Here is a 22,440-nt window from a genome sequence, read left to right on the forward strand (position 1 = left end):
TCTTCACGACAAAGTCAAACAAAGATGACAAAAGGGTTTGAGAGAGTATAAAGCAGTCTGCCGCTCTCAGGAAAGATTTAAGGTAGCTGCTGAAAAAAATTAATATTTTAATCACGGTATATAGAATCTTATTATTTTTAAAGATATTAGATATCTTGCTTGTATCATCATTTTTAAAAAAAGTCGATCGATAACCACTTTCAAATATTCCATATTTCTTATTTTTGTAAAAACTAACAGACCTGATAATCTTTTGGCGCATTATTTTCATATACAGTCTCATTGTAAAACATTTCGCTTATAAGAATTCCAATTAAAATTGACAAGAAAAAATCCTAATTATCGCTTGCCAATCTAGTAGCCATTTATTTAATTGGCAAAATATTAATTATGATGTTATATATCTATTTATTATTTTTAAAATTTTTCCATAAAATGTAATATACGATTCAGTGATGACGTAATGTGGCCCTGTAATTTATTATCTGTTAGCAGTATTAAAAATTATCACAAATAATTTCTTTCCCACAGTTCCAACATATCTTTTAGAGCTATATATCTGAATTTAACTTAATACAATTCCTTAAAGAAGATTTTAAAATAAAAAAATGTCATTGTCATTTTAATACACTACTTTCTTTAGCTCATCTATTAATTCTACGTTTTTAAAAATATTTTATATTAACATACAATAAAAAACCGAATTTGTATTAAAATGAGTTTCGAAGATCCCTCAACATTTTTTTTTGCAGAAACTACATCTCTATCTCGAAGGCTTTTTATTTTTACAACTGTTTTTTCCCCTGCAATTTTGTAGATATCATTGACTTGAATATTAGAGATTTTAACATAATCAACTAACGCTACGTGACAAAAGCAAGCCAAATGTCATATACCAATGCCTTGTTTTCACTCCCTATTGTAAATGCCTAATACATTTCACAATCTACCATTGCTTTGATTCGATTTCATTTTTCTTCTTGCAAAATGCAGAATCGATTTCAAAATTAAATTGATATGATGCATTTGATATTATTGCCTCGGTTTGAAATAAAAATGAAAATTTTTCTTGAACCCATGAGAAATTACAAATCAAATAAGATAGTAAATTATTATAGAAATAAAGTAAAACCCTAATTTCTCTAATATTTAATTATTCTTTTTTCCCTTCTCTTACAATAATTCTAGATTCTAGAAGAGGAAAAAATATTGAGATTAGAGAATTTTTCCATAAAGTTCTCAAACTGAAATAGAGATGGCGCCACGTGCTATGCAGTATTGAGAAACTCTTATTTTAACTATTTATTTTTAGCTATCTGAGGAATTGGGTTTAATCTATAAGATTATAAAATGATCGGCAATGATTTTCACAGTCTTACAAAGTAATATCTTAAGATTTTTACAACTATCCATCTGTATTTTTTAATACTACTGCTATATAACAAGTAAAATAAATTCACTTCATCTGTTATTAGCAAATTTTATTACTGAAAAATATTCTTAATATGATAGAATATTAGAATAAAAATAATGTAATAATATAGAAGATTAGTTTTACTATTTATGATATTAGACGGCTTCAAAAAAGCAAAATAAAATTTAAAAAAAGGCAATATAAAATTATAGTATTATTTCATTTTGATGTTATATTCTAGTTTCATTTCCATTTTTTTTCATTTTATTTTGCTCATTGAAGAGTAAATATATGATGTACATAAAGAATAGAATAAAGCGTTTATAAATGTTAGATAAAAAAAACACATTTAAAATCTGCACAAATCATGTACAAAGTTTAAAGAAACCCTCTGTAATTTTGTGTTATACGGAGAAGAATATTATTCTAGCCAGATTCAATATGGTAATTTTCTTAAGATGCCATCTCAAACTCTTATAAGTTTCTCGTTTTTTTAAGCTATTTAAAATTTTCTGTCAGGAAATTGAGAATTAAAAATATATGCCCAATCATGAATGCATTTTTTGATTAAAAATCAATATATCCTAAATAATAGCTTAATATGTATTTTGTAATAAATTAAATTATGGACAATTCTTATAGTTAAAATTCGATTTATGAATAGCCAAAATTAAAAAAAAAGATTATCAACAAAATCTCGTATTCTTTCAGACGGTTTAAATACCTTATTTTAGTAGTTAAATGTTAAGATCTGTATTAGTAACTTTATTAGATGCCAAATATTCAGTGCATTTTAATTCAGCTTATTTAGAAAAATTTAGTTCAACACCAATATTACGTTTAAATTTTCTAAGCATTGTTTTGTTATATTTTCTATAAGATGTATGTATGCTATATAACCAACCATGTATGCTATATAACCAACTATAAATAAGTTACAAAATTTATAGTTGGTTAATATAGTTAAATTAATTCTTTTATTATGATGGGGGAATTATCTAGAAATTGAATGTGGCTTGCTTATATAGCTTGTACAAAATCATACGTGTTTGGAGTAAATGAGTATTTAATTTAACTCGCATTTCACAAAAGCTTTACACTTATGAAGAAAGTAGATTTCTTGTCTAGGAAATTCTTAAGTTATAAAATTCCGCTGTCTTTATTTTGTGCAATATGTTATTACAAGTAGATTGTTTTTAATATTGTACTATCAATAATATCTCATGTTATCATTTATGTTTTTTGTAGTCTCAACAGTATTAATAAAAGCTGAGAGCAAAAAGGCAGGAATTCAATCAAAATTTTAAAATATTCACAGAGAAGCAAATCATTCAAAAAAAAAAAAAAAAAAAAAAATCTTAGTAAAAAAAATCAAAGAAAATCACAGCATGATTCAACTTATTTTTAAAATTCTATTTCTTTACATTTTTTTAAATCAGAAATATGGCTTTTCAAAGCGTAAATAAGGTCATATGAGTATTCTCTGCTTGTGCTGAAAGCTTCGCCAGGTGTTGATTTTCTTATGAGAACCAAACCTTCAACAAATCTGTAACAAACTTGAGAGCTGGGTGTTTTAATCCAAAATCACGGCAGTTCTCCAACAGGCATCAACCATGGGACATCTCAGCGTATACTTTGCTCTCGCCGTTGTTCTTGCAGCTTCGGTGCAAGCGAAATATTTTAAATTCGAAGATTGCAGTGAGTAATTTTTACTTCTTTTTCGGTCGACAATGTATCGAATGATTTTTTTAAGCCTAATATGATTTTAATTTCATTGAATGTATGTATTTTTACCATACTAAATGTATTTATGTATTGTACTTAAGAAGACGATACAATAGCAACAATATATTCTTTTTCTTAGATTTACCTAAAAATATTCTTTGCGCTTTTAGGAAGATAATAAATATACATCTTTAAAAGTTTTCTGTAATTTCACTACCTCACTTTACGATTTCATTACATATTCTTTTGCAAGATCAAGTTCAAGCCCAGAATTGTTGTAAATTAACTTGAGTAAATTATAACTGTTTTGAAACGGAAATTAAAATATAAACTTTATTGTGGTATATATGTACCTAAAGTAAATACGTGAAGTATTATAGATTTCAATGTTTTATCTATGAAAGAGTCAATCTAGAAATATATTTCATTTTAAATAATATAAGCACTGATATTTTTATAAATGTTTTTAAACTGATTTTGCTTCCACATTTTCAGAACTACCCATTGGTCTGAGATCAATAAGAATTTTTTAAAAACTTTTTCTGAAATTTTGTTTTTAAGTAAAATAATAGTTTTAGTTATTTACGAGTTTCCGACTGAGCTAAAAATTGGGGAAATCATTAGTTTTTAGCAAAATAATTTTAATTAAATGAAATTATTATTTATGAAAGAACACTGGTTGAGGTTCGGAAAAAGTTCTTTGGTTTTAACATTTATTTTAAACATGTAAATTGCAGTTAACTCTCATACAGCACTGAATTTTAAAAACATGGATTCTATATATATTCTATACGCTATATATAAATAACTTAAGATTCGTGCTAAAAATTCTTTCTTTTTACATTTAATGCATTATTGAAACCGTCCATCTTAAAATGCTTCGTCCTTTTTATATCTATAAAAATAATATAACAAAAATATAAATAATAAATCTTTTATGAATACCAGAATAAAATTAATTTATTTATTGTTTGTCAGCGGGTAAAGCTCGCATTGCCAAGGCCAACCGATTCGAGATCGTGCCAGATCCAGTAAATCTGAGGAAGAACATGACGGTGAACATGGACCTGGATATCCTGCAGGATATACCTGAGAAGGCAATGCTTAGAACTCGTTACTACAAGCTGAAGAGTGTTTTTGGAGTCAACATAGATGTACCCATACCTTGTCTGTTGGGGAAATTCGGATCATGGTGAGTATATTTAGCACTCAAAACAAAAAGGCTTAAGGAAGAAATTAAAATTAAAAAAATCTATAATTCTTAAGTATGTTTTTTAACTCTTTCAATACTGAAACTTCCGAAATACCATTTAAGTCGAATAAGATGATATCTAAATATCTGTGAGATATTCTACATTGTTAAGCATGATTGATGTGACGTGCTTTGCTTTTTAGGGTAATTTTCCTAAAGAAATAAAGATAAGAACTTATTTTCTTATAGAAAGCCCACTAATGGTCATTGGTTGAACAGAGAAGTCTTTATACATCAACTTTTTGAGAATATTTATTATCATTGTTGTTTCTCAGAAGAATAGGAATTTTCTTATCTGTTTGGGTGCTTTAGTATTTTGAGAACCAAGGACGCATAGTTTTTTCGAAATCAAAGAATTAATGAAACTTGTTATCTTCAAAACATTTTTTCCTTTATTTATAAGCCTTTGCCATCTAGTCTTCCATTGTTGGAATGTCTCTCGAGAATCCTTTATTTTGTAATTGTTCTTATATATCGCGAATGAATTTTTCCGCCGCTTTCTTCAATATGATGGATTTCAATTTTGTGAATGAAAGAAGATCCACAATGTGAAATCTATGGAATTATGACCTATTATGGTACTTTTTCGATATACATTTAAAGTATGATAAGCGAATCTTATAAAATTAATCATGTTTTGCTCATCGGTGAAGATATAAGACACATGGACTGCTGCATTGCATTATGTCTATAGTTTAAATCAAAATCTTAGAAAATGAACTTCTGCTGATAGCTAATTCTTCAGCAATATTGCCGCATTGAAAAGAGGTAGTGGATTCTCCATTGCCGAATGGTCATAGCACTGATCTGTACAGTCTGTGTAAATATTTAATTCTTTGATTTTATATTTTCCTTTATTTCATGTTCAAGAAGATTCTGGACATTTCTTTAGTTTACCAGACAAGTGCTCTGGACTTTTCTTACTGTCTCCAGAAAAGTATTCTGGAACTTTCCCTGCTAGTATAAAAGCAGAAGATCTGTCATTCACTGTGTTTTCAGTTCAGAGTTGAGTTAATAAACTGGTTTAGCTCTACTTCTTGTGTGTGTCATTGAGTTCCACACTAAAGTATCTACTTGACAATATCATTAACATTTAAATGGTAATTTGTTTAAGTGGACACATGTACTTCCACATTTTGAAGACTGGTAGTTGATATGAAAGGTGTTAAATGTTCGGTTGTCTTTCAAGGAATATTCTGCACTACTTGAAATATCGAAAATACTCACCGCTAGTAAAGACTATTTTTTGATAAATTTGTTGCAATATTTCAATAAAAGAATCTACCAATTTCATGTAAAATTTCATAAGAACTCGTTACTATTCCATTTTTGAAATATAAATAATAATCGCCAAACATGCAAAGTACTAGTTTTCTATATTGACCATAAAGCTATGCTAAAATGAATAGGCGTTCTCTTATAAATTGCAGGGGTCAATTCAAGGTTAATTCTAAACGAGTTTTTTTTAGTCTTAGAAGCATAACAAAATTAAATTTTTCTACATTATTTTGGATATGGCGTTCGGATAAAGGGAAAAAAAATTGCAAATTGGACAATTTCAATACGTCTAATTAGCTATATTTTAAGTAGTATAATTTTTGCAATTTTATTTATGATTTTTCCTGTCCTTTTTATCAATATCCTATCAATCTAATTTTCGAGTAATTTCAATAGTTACACTTTCAAGGGCATGGAACGGCTTTTGAATCTAATATAAAGAACTTGGGACTGTATATAAGGTGATGAAAGAAGAATTACAATGGGGTATGCAACTAGGAAAAGGGATAATATGGAAATGAATAAAGCTATTAAAATTCATAAATATCCTTAAATAATGAAAAATTGGATATATAATATTTTTTAGTTTACTTAGACTCATTTTTGTTTATTTTTTGTTAATCTAGCACCATCTCTCTGTGTAAGTACTTGAATATGTTCGAAGATCAGGCGCAGCCTCTCTTCCCACCGGACATCCCTTACGGATGCCCAGTCCGTGCTGGCCATTACGGAGGAGAGAACATGGAAGTTCCGATACCAGACATGGGCTCCATAGCTCGCTTGATAGTTTCGGTAAGCTTTGCGGAGAACCTCTTCAAATATTTTATGCGTGTTAACGATTTAAGGGAGAATTAATATTGTTACGTAATTGCCTTCACGAACAGGCCTCAATAGCAAAATGATGTTTATTAATGCGAAGAATGCACATACGACAAAACCCAGCCGAGAACACACAAGCAATGCATAGCAGCACACTTAGAGCAAACAACAGCCCACGTAGTAATCGGTACTAACAATTACCATAGCACACAAAGCTACCAGACAGAACTCAGCAGGAGGAGGGAATTTAAGTAGCTATTCTCTACGGTCTCTCCAAACGCCTGCAATTCTCCACTGTCTCCTCGCTTTTAGCTGTATGCAACTGCCTCACGACTGATCTAACTAATACGCCGCTGACTCGCTATGCTACTCTAAATCTCTCGACTACTGCTTTCGGTTTGGACTGAAGTCCTTTTATAGTTTCCGGAGCAGGACAGAGAAGGTTTTGAACAAACACGCATATCTCAGCTCCTATTCGCTCTATCTTCAAAATTCTTGAAGGTTCCAATATCATTCATTTTATCAGCAAAGTCACCAAATTCGTTGCTAAGTCGCCAAATGGCCTCTAAGTTTGTCGCCAAGCTTGGGGATTACTGAGCTGGCATCCGATCAGCATCCAATAGAGCTGATCATAAAACGGTCTTTCCTACGATGAAACTAACTTTGCTAGCAAGCAAAATTACATATTCGTAACAATATGGATGAAAAAAAAAGGATACCAGTACCTCAATCATCAAATTTTGAAGTGAAATATCATTTACAATATCTCTCACTTGTGGCCTAAGGGGGGGGGGTAGGCATAGCGTGGTTGAGGAATATGGATAGAAGGAGAAAAACTATTGGCTTTATCTATGCTTTAGCTCTTAATCAGCGTTGTTGAAAATAATTTATATCAAGATGCCTTTTAGCATCCTCTCTGTGATGGTGGGTAGTTGTTGGAGATTTTCTTAGTGTTTACACTAAGAGAATTTTTTTAAATATAGGCTATTAACTCTTGGAAACACTCTAAGCAAATTTCCATATACATGACTTAAATGAGGCTTGTACATAGTTGCTTCAATAAGACAGATTGAAAATACCAAGAAATCCTTTTATCCTGAATCCTAGATCCATTATTTTGCTAGATATGATAGACAAAGTAAGTCCAAAGCCATCACATGCAATTATTCAAGATAAAATCGTTATACCCGTAAGTTATGGAACGAAACTCTATACTTGATATTAATGGAAATCCTCTGATATTATCAAAAAATTTGCTTCTTCATAATTGATAGTTTGCCACTTTTTTTAAAGTTTCTAAATTTGATACTTAATGGCAATAATTTTAGAGCTTATCAGATGAAAAGATTTTCATATAAATTGAAAATGCTAAAGGTTTCTTTTACTCACTTATGAAGTCTTTTATCGATTTTCTATTTCACTACTTCTTTAATTTTTGAATTTAAAAAAAAATTAAATCTAATAATTTCTATCTGTGTTGAATCGAATTTCAACGCAAATGTATAAGGAATATTATTATTTAATTCGGTTAGTTTACTTCTTAATTTACATCATTACAGACACAAAGGACAGACAGACATAAATTAATAATTTATTCATGGAATGATAGAGACCTGAAAATTGAGATTCATTTATACAGCTGCCAAATTCGTTACAAAGAAGCCAACATATATTTCGCATAGGAGAAAATAAAAAAAGTGTTCCATTTAAGTTAAAATTAAAATTATTTATGCGGAAGTATTAAAAAAATTATGATTTTTATTTCATTTCATTGAAAAGTGTTTCATAGTTTTCGAATAAATATGGATAATCTTCGATATAAAAATGCTCTGACATAGATGTATAAAATATATTATGGAAGATGAAATTATTTATATAAAACAAAAGCAATAGTTTTTGCAAAGCTAATTGTTTATGAAAACTAATTTTTTCAATATTTTTTTTCGGTTCTGTAGTCTTCGGTGATAGTAAATAAAATTTCAGATTATGTAATCTAAATTTCAAGATTTTGAAGCTATTTCTAAACGTATTGTTCTTTAAAAATTTTAAACGTATTGTTCTTTAAAAATTCTCATCATTTTCAGTTTAATAATTTCTGTTTAAATAATTTTAACTCACTTTTATAATTTGTTTTTTAACAGGGTAAATATAGGACTGAACTTGAACTTGTTGTGGATCGAACAGTTGTGGCTTGCTACAAAATTTGGGCCGAAATGAGATGAAGTCACAAGTATGTAATAAAAGCATGATGTAAATTTATAGTAATCGAAAATAGTAATAAATTTGATATTGACTTAATATGCATTTTGAAGTAATTTCTTTATACGTTCTATTTGCTCTGAAATGACAAAAAAAGGTTTTTGTTAATTGTTAGCAAATTAAAATGTCCTGTATATACCTTTTTACTCTTTCTCGTTTTTTAATAACCCGTTTTTTATATACGGCAGTTCATATAATTTTTACACCTCCAATATTTTTTTTATATCTTTCGGATTTAAGCCATTTTTTAATTGTCTTTATATAAATGATTGAGAAAAAAAGTATTAAAACTTTTGGAAAGAAACGAAATGCAAGTATGTGCTACATTATGTTAGCGTCTCTCTCTGGATAACGAGAATTAAGTTAGGTAAGAGATTTAATTTAATCATCCAATGACTTAAAAAAACCTTGTAGTGCATGTTTTTTGAATTAATAGACTTCTCTGAATTCTAAATATAGTTAAAGAAAATATTAATTAAGTTGAATATTTATATATTTCATTCCCCGAGTAATTGTATATTTTTAGAACAAACCTCTACACACACTTCAGTTGTTAGCAAATGTCGATGCATATTATTGTATGCATCGACAATATTGTATTTGTGCTATTTTCTGCTATTGTATTTCTGCTATTTTCATGTTAAATTTGCATTTAATGTTAATATATATTGAACGTACCGTAATAAAATTGTCCATTAATTTCTGCATTATAAAGAAATTATAATATATCATAAATGAAAACACTCCATCTCCTTGTAAACTGTTAGCAAGATCCATAAAAAACTTTTTTAGGAATTAAAACAAACAACTGTTTTTGAGTTTCACTAAAATAAAAATTTATTTATATGTTTTAAAGGCATATCTTTTCAGGATATGATGAAAACTATGGATTCAAATTTTATTTCAATTATTTTTCGATGAAGAAATGTAACATGGGTCTTCAGAAATTGGAAAATCATGATTTTCATTTTCAAACATACCTTTTTTTCAATTGAAAATAACATTTTAATGGTTTCAAAGAAACATTTAAGAAACCTTTATCTTATGAAAATTAAAGGGAAATTAAAGTGCAAACGAAATGCATATGGCTAAAAGTTTCAATTCAATAATCTTTGAAATTAGTGAAATAAAACATGAATTTAAATCAATGAAATACAATAAGTAGTCAAGTCAGTGAAATGAAGTAAACATTTCAGTCAATGAAATAAAATAATCATTTCAATTAGTAAAAGAAAATAATTAAGTATTTATAACTAAAAATCATTCATTTGGTAAGTGGATTTTGATTATGATTATTACGTATATTTTAAAAGAGTTTAAATAACAATCTGTACACTATACACATGGATTCTGAGACAAAAAATATACATATCACTTTGTTAATATAACATTGTGAGCAGAGATAACATATTTTGTGTAAATACAGTGACATTTTATAAATATATATTTCACATGATAAACATCTTCTCTTTACATTAACCTGATCTCGCTTTTTTCGTACAATGGTACCAAGAAATCAATGCATTCCTTCAGTGCTCATTTATTCCTTGAGGATTTTTAATTTTCTCTCTTTCTAATGCCGTCTACAGCCAAATCTCGATAAACTGTCAATTAATAATTTAATTATGTATCATTCGAATTACGAGAACATACATAATTATTGACCATTACCTTTCAAAAATAGAAGTTATATAGTAAAATGATCGTATATATTTCAACAAAGGCATGAAGACTTATATTATTTATAATTTAAAATTCGAATAGTAATTGGAAACATAATTATTTGGGAATTCAATCGGTACATCTCTCTCTCTCTCTCAAATGCAACAACATTTGGCCCTATTACATACACAGCCTTATCGATAATGGTAGATGTAGGTCATTGGTCATTATATAGACCAAAATGTGCAAACCGTGTCGGTTGCATTGGTGCCAATATGAATTTTAAGTAACCAACATAGAGTCGAAACAAAAAGGATTTTTTTTCTAAAATTTATTTTATTTTCTCTTACGAAGATTAAGTAATTTAAAATAAAGAGAGAGAGAGAGAGAGAGAGAGAGAGAGAGAGAGAGAGAGAGAGAGAGAGAGAGAGAGAGAGAGAGAGAGAGAGAGAGAGAGAGCAATCAAGTAGGTTTAGAAGAGTAATCAATAAGAGTAGGTTTAGAGTAGGCAATCAATAAAAGTAGGTTTAGAGTAGGCAATCAATAAGAATAGGTTTAGAGAGAGCAATCAATAAGAATAGGTTTAGAGAGAGCAATCAAGCAATGATATAAAAATACATAGCCAATAAATAACGCACTCAGATCGTATAATGGCCACCATTGCGGCGTATCCTATATATCCACATCCACGAGAAGGTACGACCAGATAACGGCATGGAAGTAATTCAACTCCACTCAAGTATTATGCATACCAGGGAAAAGAGATCCTTCTTATTTTTAAGGCAACTTCCCATCCTTATTTCTGAGATGTCCTCGGTGGGACGCATCTTAACCTTATCGAGTATTGTTAAAATTTTCATGAAAATTTGCCTATCAAAGTATTATAGTCCCCGATGCTGATAGAGATTTATAAATGTTGACAATTAACAAAATCAGTATGAAATGCAAATATGTTTTGAATGGTAATGTAACTTATGAATAAAAATTTACAATACTTTTGAAGATATATAAGGTATGTAATAATATGAAATTACCAGAAACTTTACATATATACTTGCCTACTCTTATTCTGAGTATGCTTGGCATACGTTAACAGGGAATTTTATAATAGGCAGTTAAAACTGAACCGAGTGGTAAGATGAGACAATGTATCGAGATTTGACCACACTTTCCTATGAATTCAATGAAAACATATTTTACATGACATGTTATGTCTACCACTAATAACTAACAAAAATAAGAGATCTTCATTGTCAGGTGTTGTGCCATTCTGTTACAAACTGGGAAACATAAAAGTGCTTCCATCTATTGCTAAATTGCAAGTAAAATTGAGCAGTTTTCACCAGAATATCACTGAAAATGAAGAGAGATGATTTTTCCGATGTAAAGTATTAATACAGATTTCCTATTTATGCTGGTTATTGTGGTAGAGAGACAGTCAGATCTTCCCGAAATGATAGTCAGTAATAAAACTTCAGGTCCATTGAGATCACATGGTACTAGGAAAGCATTCATTACTAATCACAGAACAATTTCACCATCACCTTGTATGGTTGTGACTAGATTGCAACAATATTCTAACTCTTCATGGCTATAACGAATCCAGAATCCTGTATATTCCAGTGAATCCACAACACCTTGCCCTGAGATGATCTATCATGACACAAGCGTCCGTTAAATGGTCCATGATGTTGGAGAACTCGCAAAGCAGACAGTAGTTGATGACCTTGGTTGGAAGAATGCTTTTGTGGACAGATATCCTTTTCAAACCCATGTAGTCCGGGGCTGTTCGGTAGAGTTGTCTCGCACCAGTCCACATCACCCAGTTCTGTTCAAACTTCAGGCCGTCTTCCCCTGGCAGGACTTGGTAAAGGCTGACTACGTAACCTGTTTTTTCAGAGGATGGTTTTTCAGGGAATGTCAGAGGTGGTTTGGTGATGGTTATGGGTTCCTCATACCCAGCTGGAAAAAAGAAATTATGCTTGTATTAAATAACAGTACAAAGTTTGATTGTATTTAAATTAAATAAATCTAACAAAATTAATGAAACAGATTTATTTTTATCATTATTTTACTTATAAAAATAGTTTTATGAAAATTATCTAAGTAAAAGTTCAAATGGCTCAGGGGGTATGCCATCAAATTTCAAAATGATTTGCTCTTGGAAGTCAACCAGTACAAAATATCAATCAGGTTAATTGGATTTAAACATTTTGTGGCCCTAGAAAGTGCACACTATGAAGTTAATTTAATTTCATATACCAATATATTAATACTGAAAATCTAAAATTCGCCCCTCCCCCCGTGAACATGTGCATTTATGGTGAAAAGGTCCAATAGGCTCAATAACAAATAAAGAGGATTTATTCGACGAAAAAATATGAATACAAAGTAGCAAAACATATCCGAATATACAAAAACAACATTTGCAGCAAATAGCAGCACACAAGCAGCAAATCGCTTTTCAAACAGCAACAATACGCTATAAAAAGGCATTGTTAAATTCTAGCTCGAATTCGATTCAACTGGTTGCACTATTTACTTCTCTTCAGTTCTGACTCTCGTTTTTAATAGTTTTTGTGATAATGCAAAGAACATTTTAGAGAAATCTTCTGAAATTCAGTACTATAGGAGATATCGCCAAGAGTCATGAAATGGAGACTGTGGAAATATCGCCAAGATTCACGAAAGTTCGGTTTTCTCCGTCTTTGTCACTAAATTCGTCGCCAAGGTCAGGAGTCACCTACTCGGTAACCAGTCAACAACCAATACTAGATTTGTAAAACTATCTTCTTTATTGAGAGACGCAGGAAAGCAGTATTACAAATTTGTGTCAACATTTTAAATTTATTCAATAATTAATAATTTATCCTAGATTATTTTATGTTTTAGTCTTATAAGCTGTATCCATCTAGACGGGCTTAACGTTGTTTACAAATCTCAGATATGATCGTCTTAGATTAAATAACGAATGTTGCAGTAAAAGGTATTATGTTCGTTGGTACAGAACTTGAGAAATAATAAAAAGTATTATTTGCAATAGACTTTAGATTTAAATATATAATAACACAAATATTACATTACTTGTATAATAATATTAAACTTTTTTTTACAGCAGGATAAATTCTACTCATTTTCCACTAATATTCAAATAAAAATTAATTACTAAAATCAGATTTAAACAAATTGTGATTCACATGCAGAGAAATTAGATACGATGCAGGCTTGGAACAAAAAACACTGAACGTCATAAAAAATGAATTCTGTCATAAATAAACACAAAGAAATATGATTAAATCAACAATACACGGAATAAATTTATTCAAAAAGTAAAGAGAAATCGAAGATATTGTAGAATTTTTAGATAAAAGAAAATATATCGATCACAAGAATGATAAAATGATAAAAAACAAGAATGATAAATGAAATAATTAAGAATAAAATTGCAAGTTTGTGATCCTGTAATCGCATTATGTACAAGAACATTCAAATTAAGACTAACTATTCAAATAGGATTAAAACAAACGTTGATCTGTTAACAAAAAAAAAATTGCATTGCCAAATATAGAATTAAAAAAATTACCGAATAGAAAAAAAAGAAAGAAACAACCACCGGGGTTATCATATGAGCCTTCATGAACACTTCCGGGTTCTAAATAAAATAATTACGTATAATAATATCTATAATAAAATAATTATGAATTATCTATAATAAAATTATCTATTATCTATGTAAAATTATCTATAATAAAAATAATTATGAATATGAAAATCATTGAATATAATATATTAGATGTCAAAAGATCTTATCGTAACTTTTAGATATTTTTTTTTAACATAAAGCAACAACTTGTAAAAAGACTCGCGTTTTATTTATTTATTTATTATAATTCATGATTGATCAACTTCCGCGTTTGTGCATAATATAATTTAAACAAATACTTAATGTTTATAAAGACTATAATAAGTAAGTGATACAATAAAATACAAATATACCTACAGGAACTTGATCAATTTTATTTCACTTCGTATTATTTTTATCCTAAAAAATTATATATCAAAATTTTGTATGGTCTACAAATTTATTTAATAATTAGGTTAGTAACATCTAAAACCAATTGCCTGCATGAGCGCTCAGCTCTGCGAACCTACGCAGCTTTGTTAGTATGCTAGCTAGGAATCTACCACTGCTTATATTAGAAATCAGAAACAAGCTTCAATGACAAGACACGCTAAATATTTCAGTAATAGAGGCTTATTTCATAAAAGTAAGTGATTCAATCAATGCAACATCGCAGTCATAAGTTTATCGGGCATTTCACTGCCCATTTTCTTATGCTGTAATTTAACGTCACATTCTTTTGACCCCTCAAGAAGTGTTCAATGAATTCCAGAATGACATAGGCGAGACGCGATCGTCGCATATCGAGGGATGGGGGGGGGGGAGTTGAACGCACTCCATAATATTACTTGCAAGAGCATCAGGTTGGCGTGCAGTACTTTTTTCTTCTTGAATGTATTGTTCTTATTAAAACGGAGTACTGGCGTATTGTTACCTACAATATCGACTTAGGTGTATTTTTTACGTTCATTTTCCAAAAATACTTTGTCTCTGAAAGAAACTCTATTAGCACGCTATTAGTTGAAACAACCACTGCAGGTTCTTTCGAAACCATCCCAATGATCTTTCGTTGGTAATAAACGTGTTGAGAAAGTGAATGATGTAATTGATTACATTACTTGATAATATTACTTTTTAGTCTTTCATGAGCAACACTTTCAAATCAGTTGAACTGTTATATAAATATCGTAAGCAAGAATTTATATTTGTAAGTAATTTAAATTTCTTGCAGAATCGGTTATTATTAGTTGAAACTTGAACTATTGAAGAATTTCTGTGAGTTATTCATTATATGGGATACTGCTTTCGAAGTACTGATCTTCTTTGAACTGGGCTCTTTTAAAATACTGTGCAAATTCAATTTATAAATCTTCACCACGGGCAATTGTAATATTTTATTGCAATATTATTGTTGGGGACAATTTTATCGTATCTTGAATGGGATAAAAGATTTTCTGAAAGCTTTCCAATACTTTATACATATTTATTAGATTCAGAATTTTTTCAAAAAAACTCTATTATTAAAGATTATAAAATAATTAATGTTTTGCTCATAATTATATGATAAGGAAATAAAGGTACAATGAATATTGTAAGAAGAAAAAATCCTAAACGTTAGAAAAAAATTAAAATATATTACCCGTGCGATACAAATTCCAATTTACTAATAGTCGTATTTGAATCGCGTAGTTTAATTATAAATTTAATTATCTTCAAAATTCTAAGGAAATGAAAATACAGCTATCTTGCAGTCATGATAGCAAACTTTTAAATTATTTTATATCACAACAGGGGAATTTTAAAGTATCTGGGAATTGGGCGATGTGTTTTGGCCATTCAATTAAAGAAATATTTTATCTCAGATAGAAGTTATCTAGAAATTCATGATAACTGTGATTTATGATGGAAAACTCTTGTTAGTGTGCATTTAGCAAAGCTTTTTCTTTTACTGATATGCGCTTCATTAAAAATATAAGACTGGTAAACTAATCATGAAATTTTTTAAGCTTTTGTAATATTATTTTTTTTTATCAAAAGATACTAAGCTAAGTTAAAAAAAATTTTATTATGAATTAAATATAAATTAATTTTGAAAGTAATTACTTATTTATAGAAGAAAATTTTTTTTCGTTTTAAATTGAATTAACTTCATATATAATAAACAGTATACTTTATAATATATGCAACGCTTTTTATAGCATTTTCTTCTTTTGATATTTAATAAAAAATCACGTTTGCCGTATAATTCTTGTTTTAGAATTATTCAGTAAAATGCGAATAAAACTTTCACTTCTAAATAAATTCTTCTTATGCCAATTTTAAATTAATAATGCAACTTAAAGAAAATGAGGATGAAATTTTTGGTCGTAATTAAGACTTAACTATAGTTATAAATTAAGGAATTTCGACTCGTACTGTTTTCAGGGTTATATCTAGCAGCTAAAAAAGATGGACAAGATTTATACGTTTATATTTAATGATTTTTTTCGTCAAGTTTAAGATATGGTGGTCAATTTTAAGGTTGAAAAAGAATCAAAAGTACTACTTTCATCAACAAGTTGCATTTAAAAGTAAGCTGACATTGGGCGCCAAGCTTCTAACTATGATTTTTCGAGAAATTTTAACTGATACCAGAATACAATAATTTAGCATTAAGTTGATATAATAAAATCAAATGAAATTTGAACAAATCACGGCTAAAATTTTTATTCATTTGTAAACCCGATGCATTTATTTATTCATTTACTTTCACTCAAAGTAATACAGTTGTTAATTGTTAAATCTGCTCTTCTTTTTCTAAATAAAACTGAAACTGAAAGTAATATTGTGCCGTTATTATATCAACTTGTCTAATTTGCGCATTTGGAATCAAAATTTTACATTTCTTACTTTTTCTGTTTAAAATATATCGATCATTTACTCCTTTTGTAAATATAAACAATTTAAGAAAAACAATAAGCAAGATTACTAAATTTAATCGTATTAAAATATTTAAATAACATTATTAGCTGTCTATGAAATTTCAAAATATATGACAGAATCTTTTATCCGAAAGAAATTTGAATTCTAAAATGTTAATTTTTGATATAATTGGCTAATTAGGAAGCGTAATGAATACTTTTTAAATTTCGAGACAAAATATAAATTTTATTTCTAATAAGCCGATAACTTTTTAAAAATTCAATAAAGGTACTTCGCATTTCTTAAAATGAAAAGATACTTATATTCGCTGTGAAGGTGAAATACTTTAATAAATCAATTAAAGCCAAGTGTTTCAGTTTTAATTAACATCTTTTCAAGCTGAAAATCGTAATTAGTATAATTAGAGCTTTTTAAAACCTAATTTTGGTTTCTTTTTTTCGTATTCGTGTATCCGTGTGTATTCGTCCTTTTCTATTTGTAAAATCTTTTTTATCATTAATAACGATATTTGAATAAATGCTATTCGGAAATGAATAAATGCTATTCGATATATTTCTTGAATATTATTTTAATTAAGCATACAATGGGTCAAAGCATAACTGTTTTATTCAAAAAAAAAAAAAAAACTTTTCTAATTGCAAAATATAATTCTTGTGTAGTAATAAATATGTGAGAATAGCAAATTCAAGGTTTAAATATAAGACATGTATTTTTAAATTATAAAGTAAATAAATTATCTTTCAGGTTTGGATAATATATAAAATGATTGCTAATTTCAACAAATCTAATCACTTTTTAACAATATTAGAATATCAAGGCATTATTCAAATAAATATTTTTGTTAATTATTAAATAAAGATTCTTTAAACGGCTTTATGCAATATCTTAAACTACTGTTTGTGAATATGCAGAATAAGAACAGCATTGGCTTTAACAGTCTCTGAATCTATATTTAAAAAAGATATTGTTACAGCTTCACGCCGATAGATGGCGTATCTGTCGAGTACAAAGTTCTGTTAATTCCTTTTTGTATCAGAACGTAGAGTGTGTAAGAACGATGCTAACACCTAGATGTGGCACCCGATTGTGAGAGGTGTCCTAATCTGTAATAGTCTGCTTGAAGTGGCACAAAAAACGTGTCCAAAAATAAAATGGTGTTCACCAGAAAGAAGTGAGTAATTATTTGTAGAGAATTACAGATATATACAAGTGAAAATAAACATTCACCTATACTGCCCTGCCACAAAACAGTTAGGCAAGTAGCTATTTATATTTATGGTAATTCAAATGCAATTCTATAATTCTTATTGCTTTAAACAATCTAAATAATCTAAATAAGCTATCCAGAATTATTTAATATTTTACTTTAATTTTGTTAAAAATATCTTCCCTCTTTTTTAAAGTATAAACATAAAACAGATCATTTTATCTATATTTTTTTCAAATAATTCACTGAAATAAACTGAACAGTTTAATCGTCACATTTAAGTACTTGTTAATTATTTCTAAAGAATCCAAATTATTATTAAATACATGAAAATTAAAACAGAGATTAAATCTAAATATTAAAAGAAATTTCTTACACAAAAAATGCATGCATACATCGAAAAATAGTTCACACCTAGAAAAAGCCGTCGCCTTAAACTTTCCGGAATCTGTCTCGAATCTATGCCCTGCAACTTCTGAGAGAGCTCGTGCCGCCCGCCGTTCACCACCAAATATGTCACAAATGGAAAATCAGCTGAAAGACGTAAAAGATGCATGTTAAATAAGTTCACAATATGTGTTCTTACTTAATAATACATTTAAAATAATGCATAAACATTTTTCAGTAGTGCTTTCGGAATTGAACAGTCAAAGATAAGGAGTGTATTTTTTTTTCATAATTTAATAAAGCTTATGTATTAGAGAATTTTAATAAAAAAAATTAGCATTAAAAAATTCCCTAAAAATTTTTATCAAACGATGAAATACATCCAATTTTTGTAGAAACAAGAAACTCTCATAAGTTAAAATTTTAGGTTCGTTAGTATATCCTTTTCCTGCATAGAAAAAAGAAATTTTAACCAAAAGCAAAGCAAATTTACGATTATTGCTGATATCAAAGAAATATTCACTTGCCAGATCATCGTCACGCTGTAAATTTATAAAAGAAAGCATTGTTACGTTTTTAAGGGATGTTGATAAAATAAAAGTATTATGTTCATTTTTTTTTCACTAAGTCTGCCAACTTAATTTTCTTTATTGAAACTGGGATAGAAAATGGGCTGAGGCTATGGCAGCAGATGAGCATATTCTTGATAAGAAGATTAGTTTACCTGGCAAGAAAGACAGTACAATGACATTTCATATTCTGATTTGAGAAAAAAAATTCCTTGCGTATTAATCGTGCCAGTTTCCTACTTGCTTTCAGGTTATAAAGTCGGCATGTTTTCAAAACTGTCTCAAGTAGAGCAGACGATCCTGTAGGGCCAATTTTATAAGGTCAGTCAAATATTTGGATCTGAACTTTGTTAACAGAGATATTTTTAATTTCTTTGTACCAATCAGAAACTGTCTAGCTTCATTTATTACACTAATTTTATAAAAATAATCTATTTTATCAAAATCGTAATCGCTTGATAATCATAAATGTACATTTTATCTTAAGATCTGAAGATAGAGATATCATACTGTTAATCCTTAAGGATCAAATTCGAAATCCGATTGCATTGAATAAACATCTGTTATAGATTTCTGTTCCTCCAAATGGCGTTGTTGAGTGGCGGCTTATATTTGATGTAAAACCCACCTCTTTTTGTGTTACAAGAAACCGAATGTAAAGATGGAAGGCGCCGGGGTAACCTGATTTATTCCCAAAGCATTTTTACTGTAAATAGTTTCAAGTAAATTTTAAGAATAAATAATTGAAAAAGGAATCTGAAATTCATGAGCCATTGGACTACATATGCAACAACATCATTTAAATAGGTCTGGTGTATGCGAAATCTGTCTAGGCTAAGTGACCCATTACTTTCGCAACGGAAGTGTGGAAAAAGGATGCCGTCTCAGGTTTTGATCTCATTGCGGTTTAAAATAGAAGGTTTGTCATAAAATACCCATCGCTTGCTATAAAACAGGACGCAAATACAACTAAATTAAACAAAGACACGACAATATCCCATTCCGTGGAACAAATGCATTATTACAGATAACAAATGTAAGACTTACAATTTATTCTAAACTAAATTGATACAACATTCTTGATAAATTGATAATAATTGAAATAAAATAATTGATGCGTCGTCTGTGTAAAAATATAAAAAATCCCTATGAAATTCTAATTTTCATGAAGGATTAAATATAAATGATATTTTGAGTGTATTCTAATATTTAAATTTCTTTCTATAATCTCATTTCAATAAAAATAGTTCTCTAGTATAAAACTCGATCCATGCAAAAATATGAACTTAGACCCAGACTTTAAGATATACTAAATGTTAATCAATTAATATCAGATAAAAACAGTATAAAGTTATGCAATTCCAAAACGTGGTATTGTATCTCAGTTGTTTTCAGAAAACATATAAGAAAAACTAATACTCATTAATAATAATAACTCTTAATAATTAATTCCAATAATACTCTTAATTTTACTATTTTTCTGAAATAATCTATTGATTTATAAGCAATATATTATTATTATTACAATTTGTTGTCTGAAGTTTATTGCTTTTCGTCTTGAAAAATTTTCAAATTTAGATATCATTTGCAACGGAGAATTCGAAATTCACTAAATGATAATATAACTATTTCTAATGGGAGAAGTTAAATATCCGAAAAGTGATACTGCATTTATGATTTTAATCAAAACACGCAAATATTAGTAGCAGGAAAAATCTTTTCAACATCTACTTAATTTTCAAATCATTTTTGATCAAAACGAAATTTTACATTGTGTTTGTAGGATCACTTTTCAGTCACGGAACAAAAATAGTATAACGAGCTATTTCCTTCTCCTTTTTTCTTTCATTAAAAGGAGCCAAATACCTCAAATAAACCCTGCATAAACCACCGAGTTCTGTGAATCATCAAGTCTTGTCAGCCAGTCGTCAAGTTGGGGGAAATTAGGAGTATTGTTCTTAATGTGCTGAAAAATTTATAGCCGGTGACGTAGTATAGTCATAAAACCTTTGGCACCTGGTACAAATTTCATTGAAGTTCAGCTTGCATTATAATTTTTTCCTACTGTTCTTTCTGCCGTTTTTTTATTTTATTTAAAAGAAAAGATAAGGACACAACTTCGAATCCAGAACTGTTCTTGTGCCAAGATCTTTTATTCCATTGTAATACAGCATTTATTTTCAAAGGTACAGTGGCTTTTTTGATACAGGAAGACGCTCCAAGATTCGGAATGAACAAGTAGTGTACTGTGTCTTATTTTGAAGAGCGTGAAGTGGTGATATTAGTATTTATTTTTGTTGCACACAACAATTTCGAATTGGCTTTTTGTTGTTCTTTTGGCAACATATCCCAGATACATTGGAATAAAATAGGCAACATTTATGCAAATAAAAGGAGGGAAATAGATGTATTTTTAAGATGTTAGCAATCCAAAAAGCTTGCATATCCGTAGTTTTGGAATTTTATTGATCTTTTACCCCAAGATATAAATTGTGGTTGTGCTCCCGTGCAACCTTATTGCTTTCAAAAAGAATAACGATGTATTTATTTTTACATGGAATAAGAATTTTTATGGGAAACAGATAATCATTTCCTCTTCTGCTGGAAAAATAATGGGTTTGCGGTAAATGGAACATTGTATCTGATTTTGAATGAATTTGGGTTAGATAAATAGAAAGAACACATTATGTCGAATTTATATTTGTCTGGCGCCTCATGTCACATTTCTTAAGTTATTGATCTAGGTGAAAAGAAAAAAGAACTCGTGCAAGAAGTAAACAAGAATTTTAGAATCGACATCTCTTTCACTTCTAGCAGAATTGTTAAAATTCATATTATTCGTCTTATTCCCATTTTTTTTTCGAATTGCAAATTTAACAATGATGGGCAGAAATAATTGTCGAATTGATGTTTAGGAAAAGTGAAAGTATATAAATAACTTTTTCAAACATTTAGAAAAAATAATTTGCTTAGTTAAAGATTTATTTCCATATTTTTCTGGAGAAATAAGGCAATTTGTCTTGTAATACATGATAAGAAAGGAGTTCAAATGCAAAAGGAAAGTACTGTCAAGAAGTTCGAATTCGAGATTTTGATGAATTTTCATGTTTCAAAACTTCTCTGAATCCGAAAAGTACATTTTCGGAATTATATCTAACTCACTGTGAATATCATAACTCAAAAATACTTTGAATTAGAAATGAAATTTATATATGATTCCTAGTATAATTATGTAAATTTCTATTAAATTTGAACGAAATCCATTCAGTGTAAATTGAGTTGTCTAAATATAACCGAACCTGATAACTAGAAAACAAAAGGAGC

The 22,440-nt window shown here is 28.9% G+C and overlaps 2 protein-coding genes across 3 annotated transcripts in view; one reads left to right on the forward strand and one right to left on the reverse strand.

Annotated features, from left to right (window-relative positions):
* Nucleotides 1-2,965: 2,965 nt before the first annotated feature.
* Nucleotides 2,966-8,786, forward strand: LOC129969292 (uncharacterized). Its single transcript, XM_056083792.1, has 4 exons — nucleotides 2,966-3,112; nucleotides 4,118-4,331; nucleotides 6,296-6,461; nucleotides 8,630-8,786. Exons 1-4 carry the CDS (start codon nucleotides 3,028-3,030, stop codon nucleotides 8,708-8,710), a joined length of 546 nt encoding a protein of 181 aa, XP_055939767.1. The 5' UTR covers nucleotides 2,966-3,027; the 3' UTR covers nucleotides 8,711-8,786.
* A 2,049-nt stretch (nucleotides 8,787-10,835) lies between these two features.
* LOC129969599 (bromodomain-containing protein 4-like) overlaps nucleotides 10,836-22,440 on the reverse strand; it is a 31,361-nt gene continuing 19,756 nt past the window's right edge. Inside the window, exons 3-4 of one of the 2 annotated variants that reach the window (XM_056084239.1) lie at nucleotides 18,575-18,694; nucleotides 10,836-12,371 (exon numbers count right to left, since the gene is read on the reverse strand). In XM_056084239.1, coding sequence (XP_055940214.1) covers nucleotides 12,001-12,371; nucleotides 18,575-18,694 — 491 coding nt within the window. In that variant the 3' untranslated portion in view covers nucleotides 10,836-12,000. Of the gene's footprint in view, nucleotides 12,372-18,536; nucleotides 18,695-22,440 lie in introns of both variants that reach the window. The other variant, XM_056084240.1, reaches the window with a different exon arrangement.

The sequence above is a fragment of the Argiope bruennichi genome, chromosome 5 (genome assembly GCF_947563725.1).
Source record: "Argiope bruennichi chromosome 5, qqArgBrue1.1, whole genome shotgun sequence".
In the NCBI taxonomy this organism is placed as follows: Eukaryota; Metazoa; Arthropoda; class Arachnida; order Araneae; family Araneidae; genus Argiope; species Argiope bruennichi.